We start from the raw sequence: 6,000 nt of genomic DNA on the forward strand, positions 1-6,000 counted from the left end.
CCTCAATGACAGCAGAAGAACAGGGTCGGGTATGCCTGACCTTGGCAGGGACCCCTACTCCGTCGTCAGAGCTATCTGTCAGGGTGCCGATGCTGTCTACCGGTTCGTATTCTGAGCCTGAATCTGATAGATGGGTGACTTCCTCTTCACTATCTGTCATGCTCAGAAACGTGTAGACCTCTTTACTACTGTACCTTCGATTTGACATTTTGGCCTCTAAATTTACTGGTTCACTAGTGAGACTCACAGGATAAAGAGCTCCTGACTGTCAGTGACTGATTCAATCAGCTTGCTATTGATGTCTGTGCTTTCTTGTCATGATTATCCCTGTGCATTTTTTTTCCCTAAATTCACACAAAGCAATTAAAACCTTGCAAATAGGTTAATTTTTTTCCAATCTATTTACCTCTAAAATACGTTTTTTGGCTGGAGTCAGCGTTAGTATAAGATGTCATTGACTCTAATTCACAGATTGGACATTTTTTTTTATATTACTAAAATTTTAAATGAACGGCGTTACCTGAAAAATAAGATGTTGACTCTTTACTGATGACTTAACTTTTGGAAGGATTATGTATTCTACAGATTTTTTTAAGGTGTCTTTACTGGTTCCAGGTAAAACATGGGGTGTTTATTATGAAAGGCAAATCCACACTGAAAGTGCTCTTGGAAGTGCAGTCGCTGTAAATCTGAGGGGTGGATCTGAAATGAGGGGAAGCTCTGCTGAATTTATCATCCAATCATGTGCAAGCTAAAATGATGTTCTTTATCTCCCTTGCATGTCCCCCTCGGATCTACAGCGACTGCACTTCCAAGTGCACTTTCAACTGCACTTGCAGTACACTTGTAGTGCAAAGTGGATTTGTCATGGTTTGTAGCAAGAAGTTGTAGTGAACAATAACTAAAATTATATTTTATAGTATTAGATAATTGTTAGAGCTTCCTCAAACAATTACATTTTAACCCTAATGGCTTTTTGAACAGAACTAAAAACCTTGGCTGTGTTGTCCATTTTTAACTGAGGTTGTCTCAGGAACACTATGCTAAATATGCAGGGATAATTTCAAAAGGTCTGAAGGCAATAAACCCTCTCCAAATGGGGAGGAGGAACTTGCTGTACTACAATGACAATCAGCATCCTTTAAAGCATTAATGCTAAGTCCACAATGGCAGCGGTAAAAACGGGCAGTTGATCAGCATTTTTACCAGACCCTAGCTGACCACCTACATGTGGACATGGGAGCTGCTTAGGTCTGTTTACATTGCCCCAGCCACAATGCTTTGTGGTGTGGTAATTTTAACTTGTTGATTGGTGAACTGCTCGGGTTCTAGAACATACAAGCTCAAAATATGGTTTTGGGAACGTCTGCATGCATTTTTGTTAACACAAAAATCTTGCTTGAATATGCTAATTTGCAATATTGTCTTGTAGGGACCATTATGAGCAAGACCTAGATGGGAGTGAAAAGCTCTCAGCTTTGAAGATTGTGAGGGTAAGTAGAGATTTTTGACATGCTACTATGTTTAAATTGTTTTATTTTATTTTATTATTGGAGCTTAAATATGTTCTTCTCGTCAGGTTTAATCACCCCATCTTTTATGGAGGGTAAAAGTGTTGAAGTATTCTGTCAACATGCTGTGGTTTCCACATTGTCGGCCTTGTGGTAGGTGCAATATTGTCAGGGCTAGGTGTGTGCTTGTTTAGCACACGGCAAAACACAAACTTTCAACAAAGAGACAGAAGGATAAGGATGCAGCCTTATACTGGAGCACCCTGCCAATAGTGTAAATGGGGAAACAATGATGCAAGCCTTCCAGGGCAAAATCCCTTTTTCAGCTCTTTAAGCAAAATGGTTGGAACCCTGGAAAGAGCAATGAACACATTGGAATTCCACCTACTCCAGAACAGACCCCTCAAATGCACAAGAGAAATGACAATTCCCAAGACTATATAAAAAACTCTTTGCATGATCCATCTTTCAGTGTCGTCTACTCTAATGTCCACCACTTTGCATCCGCAGGGGTATTTACCACTGATGGGGCTTTTGTGAATCACCAGTTTGTACAATGTCTACAGAACCACGGGGAAGATTCTCAATATACCCGCTGCACTATCTACCCTTAAAGGAGGATGATCTTCTCATTATTTATCTCAACATGGAGAAAAGAATTGCCATTTCCACCATTACAGCAATGACTCTTACTGCATTCCCCAACAAAGAAAGATTCCTATAGTTTACCAATACCGTTGGAAGTAATAAATGTGTCCCAAAACTTAGAAGCAACCCCAGCTTATCTATTTAAACGCATGCAAGAGCATTCCAGCTCAGCATGGAGAAACATTTCACCAGAGTTTTCACAAGGCATGGCACACATTACTTTCCTGCAGATTTGCCCTTTCTTGGTCTTCGAGTGAACACAGATGTGGTGGTATCTTCTCCCACATCTGACATTTTTGTAAGCAAATTTCCCCAGATACTTCTCTGAGTTGCAATACCCATTTGAAAAGAAATCTGACTTTTGGTGGGGATATCAGCTCCTCTTTTTCTAAAACGACATACATGCACTCAAAGCCACCCCACAGCATGACTATTGCATCAAGTTTAAAGTAATTGTTGGAGCATAGAATGCCACATACATCCAGTGACCCATAAAATGGACATATGGTTTACAGAGGGAAAAGTTTTAACAGTGATGTAAAAAAAAAAGTGAGAGGTTTGGGTTTTAGAACATTAATTGCTCTTTCTTCTTCAATTTGAAGAGATTAAATAAGTAAAAAAAAACCTCTCCATTAATGCAAGTTATTTCCATCATTGGCCAAGCACATTATGTAAAGATCTATCTTTTATTAAAATCTTTTGAAATAAAAATAAAAAATGTATGTTAGTTTACACTTATATGCAGACAGTAGATTATCATGATGTGTGATCTAGAATTGAAAGCCATGTGTCTGCAGGAAGTAAAGAGGAGCTTAATAATGGGCAACCCTGCCATTTAAATGTTAATTCCTATAATTCCCACAAACTGTTTGAGAAAGTTGGGGCTGTTTTTGATGCAGTGGAAATGTATTCAACAAGTTATTGTAGATTTTTTAGACCACAACCTATTTACACCCAGATACATTTATGTACTTTTAAGATGAATTCCAGAATAAAACCAATGTTGAAAAAAATGATTAAACCTTGGTGATTAATTCTATATATTAAGTACTGTGTGCAAACATACAGCAGGCCTTAACATTTTAAGTCCTGAGCCACTAGCCAGGCCTTTAGAGTTACTCTCCACCAGTTGCCCCACCCAACACCTCCCCTGTCCCACCCCTAAGTCCGCCCCTAAACACGCCCTTGTAAATTATCTCATGAAATTACACTGTTAAATATTTTAAGCAGAATTAAGTTCCAAAAATAAATATTAACAACTTTAACAATAGTAACATAAAGCATATCAGTACCCATCTGTGTAGCCTCACTGTGCCCGTGAACGCAGCCTTACTGCCCCATCAATGCAGCATTACAGTGCCCCATCACTACAGCCTTACTGTGCCTCATCACTTGCAGCATCACTGTGCCCATCACTTGCAGCATTACTGTGCCCCATCAATGCAGCCCTTACAGTGCCCCATCTACTTGCAGCATTACTGTGCCCCATTAATGTAGCATTAATGTGCCCCATCACTTGCCCATTACTGTGCCCCATCCCTTGCAGCATTACTGTGCCCCATCACTTGCACATTATTGTGCCCCATCAATTGCCCATTACTGTGCCCCATCACTTGCAGCATTACTGTGCCCCATCACTTGCCCATTACTGTGCCCCATCACTTGCAGCATTACTGTGCCCCATCATCACTTCAGACTTCACCATTGCCTCGCACCACAAACACTGGCCCTGGCGCCACTTTGAGCCGAGGCTGCAGCGCTTTACTTCTCCTCCTCTTGTATCACACACATAGTGGGCATCTTCCGCTGTGGTGTTATGGAGCTGGGTCTGTGTTTGGCGGCGCAATGTGACAAGGTCCCCGCCCCCCTAGACTGGCTAATGTGATAGGCAGAACACTGACACACAGCGGAAGATGCCCGCTGTGTGTGTGATACAAGAGAAGGAGACCGCTGCAGCCTCGGCTCAAAGCGGCGTCAGGGCAGTCCAGCCCTGCCTCTCTCTGTGTCCTTCGGCTGACAGTTTCCTGGCTGATCGCTTCAGCCAGGAAACTGTCAGCCTGGTCCATCCCCACTCCTCACTCGCCCTGCACTAACTTCCACTCGCAAAATGCAAGCAAGCGAGTGGAATTTTTGAGGGCTGCATACAGTATAAGGTAAAGTGACGAGCGCAATGAATATGACTAAGTAATCAAAGTGTTAATCAGTGAACATTGATAATAAACTAAAATTGAAACAAAGTGCTAAAAAAATATAAAAACATCAATAATGAATAAAAACGTTCAGCAGCAAGTGGCCAGTGAAAAAAAAAAAAAAAAAAAAAATGCACAAAAATAGCTGCAAAAGTCAGCAGGCAAACATAAATATGAAGCCTAAATCAGTCCTGGAATAATAGGCTAACAATACAGCCTTTATACGTGCATAAAAGTGTAGGAAGTTCCATAAAGACAAAAATAAATATAAACTTCTCCAATAGTGATAAACAAATGTTTAAAATCTTCTCATGTGGGTCTTCAAATAATGTGGGCTCACAATGCGCTTACCTTCCCAAGGTAGTAATCAAGCCTTGATTAAATGGATTATCCACAAGGGGTGTTGTTGAATCTGCAACTAGCTGTGGATGTTCAGGGCGTCCTGTATAATCCAATGTTTGTAGGCTCCAGATTTCTATTTGGCAGCGGTGGTGCTCAGCATGGGGAAAATAAAAAAGGTAGCTTCCCATAGTGTAGTAAACCAAGGCTAATTTATTGGTAAAAACGCTAACAAGTGCATTTTAAAAGATCAAAGAAAACGAAACTAAGAAACAGCTGATGACAGCTTACTGATGTATTGCTTCAAAAATCAGTCCGTCCCTTACATGTTACACCACGTCACGTGGCTTCATCAGAGACGTGGTGTAACATGTAAGGGACGGACTGATTTTTGAAGCAATACATCAGTAAGCTGTCATCAGCTGTTTCTAGTTTCGTTTTCTTTGATCTTTTAAAATGCACTTGTTAGCGTTTTACCAATAAATTAGCCTTGGTTTACTACACTATGGGAAGCTACCTTTTTTATTTCCCCATGCTGAGCACCACCGCTGCCAAATATAAATCTGGAGCCTACAAACATTGGATTATACAGGACGCCCTGAACATCCACAGCTAGTTGCAGATTCAACAACACCCCTTGTGGATATCCATTTAATCAAGGCTTGATTACTACCTTGGGAAGGTAAGCGCATTGTGAGCCCACATTATTTGAAGACCCACATGAGAAGATTTTAAACATTTGTTTATCACTATTGGAGAAGTTTATATTTATTTTTGTCTTTATGGAACTTCCTACACTTTTATGCACGTATAAAGGCTGTATTGTTAGCCTATTATTCCAGGACTGATTAGGCTTCATATTTATGTTTGCCTGCTGGACTTTTGCAGCTATTTTTGTGCATTTTTTTTTTTTTTTTTTTTTTTTTTTTTTTCACTGGCCACTTGCTGGCTGAACGTTTTTATTCATTATTGATGTTTTTATATTTTTTAGCACTTTGTTTCAATTTTAGTTTATTATCAATGTTCACTGATTAACACTTTGATTACTTAGTCATATTCATTGCGCTCGTCACTTTACCTTTCACTATTTTATTGTATTTCTATTTGATATTTATACATTATTAGATTGAGCAGCATCATCACTTTTAGTTCATTACTATTATTTTACTTCACATCTTAAGCTTTACTAGGTAGGCGCAAGAGCACCCTCACTTTATCATGCATACAGTATACAGTTTATACTTATACAGTATGGGTAAAAAGAACCCTGATCAACCCTGATCAATGGAAAACTAAGTGGAGGTGACGCCCAC

The 6,000-nt window shown here is 39.9% G+C and overlaps 1 protein-coding gene across 1 annotated transcript in view; it reads left to right on the forward strand.

Annotated features, from left to right (window-relative positions):
* SEMA6B (semaphorin 6B) overlaps window positions 1-2,235 on the forward strand; it is a 1,705,299-nt gene extending 1,703,064 nt beyond the window's left edge. Inside the window, exons 16-18 of the mRNA XM_040341109.1 lie at window positions 1,433-1,493; window positions 1,838-2,023; window positions 2,128-2,235. Coding sequence (XP_040197043.1) covers window positions 1,433-1,493; window positions 1,838-2,023; window positions 2,128-2,235 — 355 coding nt within the window. The remainder of the gene's footprint in view (window positions 1-1,432; window positions 1,494-1,837; window positions 2,024-2,127) is intronic.
* Window positions 2,236-6,000: the final 3,765 nt, after the last annotated feature.

The sequence above is a fragment of the Rana temporaria genome, chromosome 1 (assembly GCF_905171775.1).
Source record: "Rana temporaria chromosome 1, aRanTem1.1, whole genome shotgun sequence".
Classification (NCBI taxonomy): domain Eukaryota; kingdom Metazoa; phylum Chordata; class Amphibia; order Anura; family Ranidae; genus Rana; species Rana temporaria.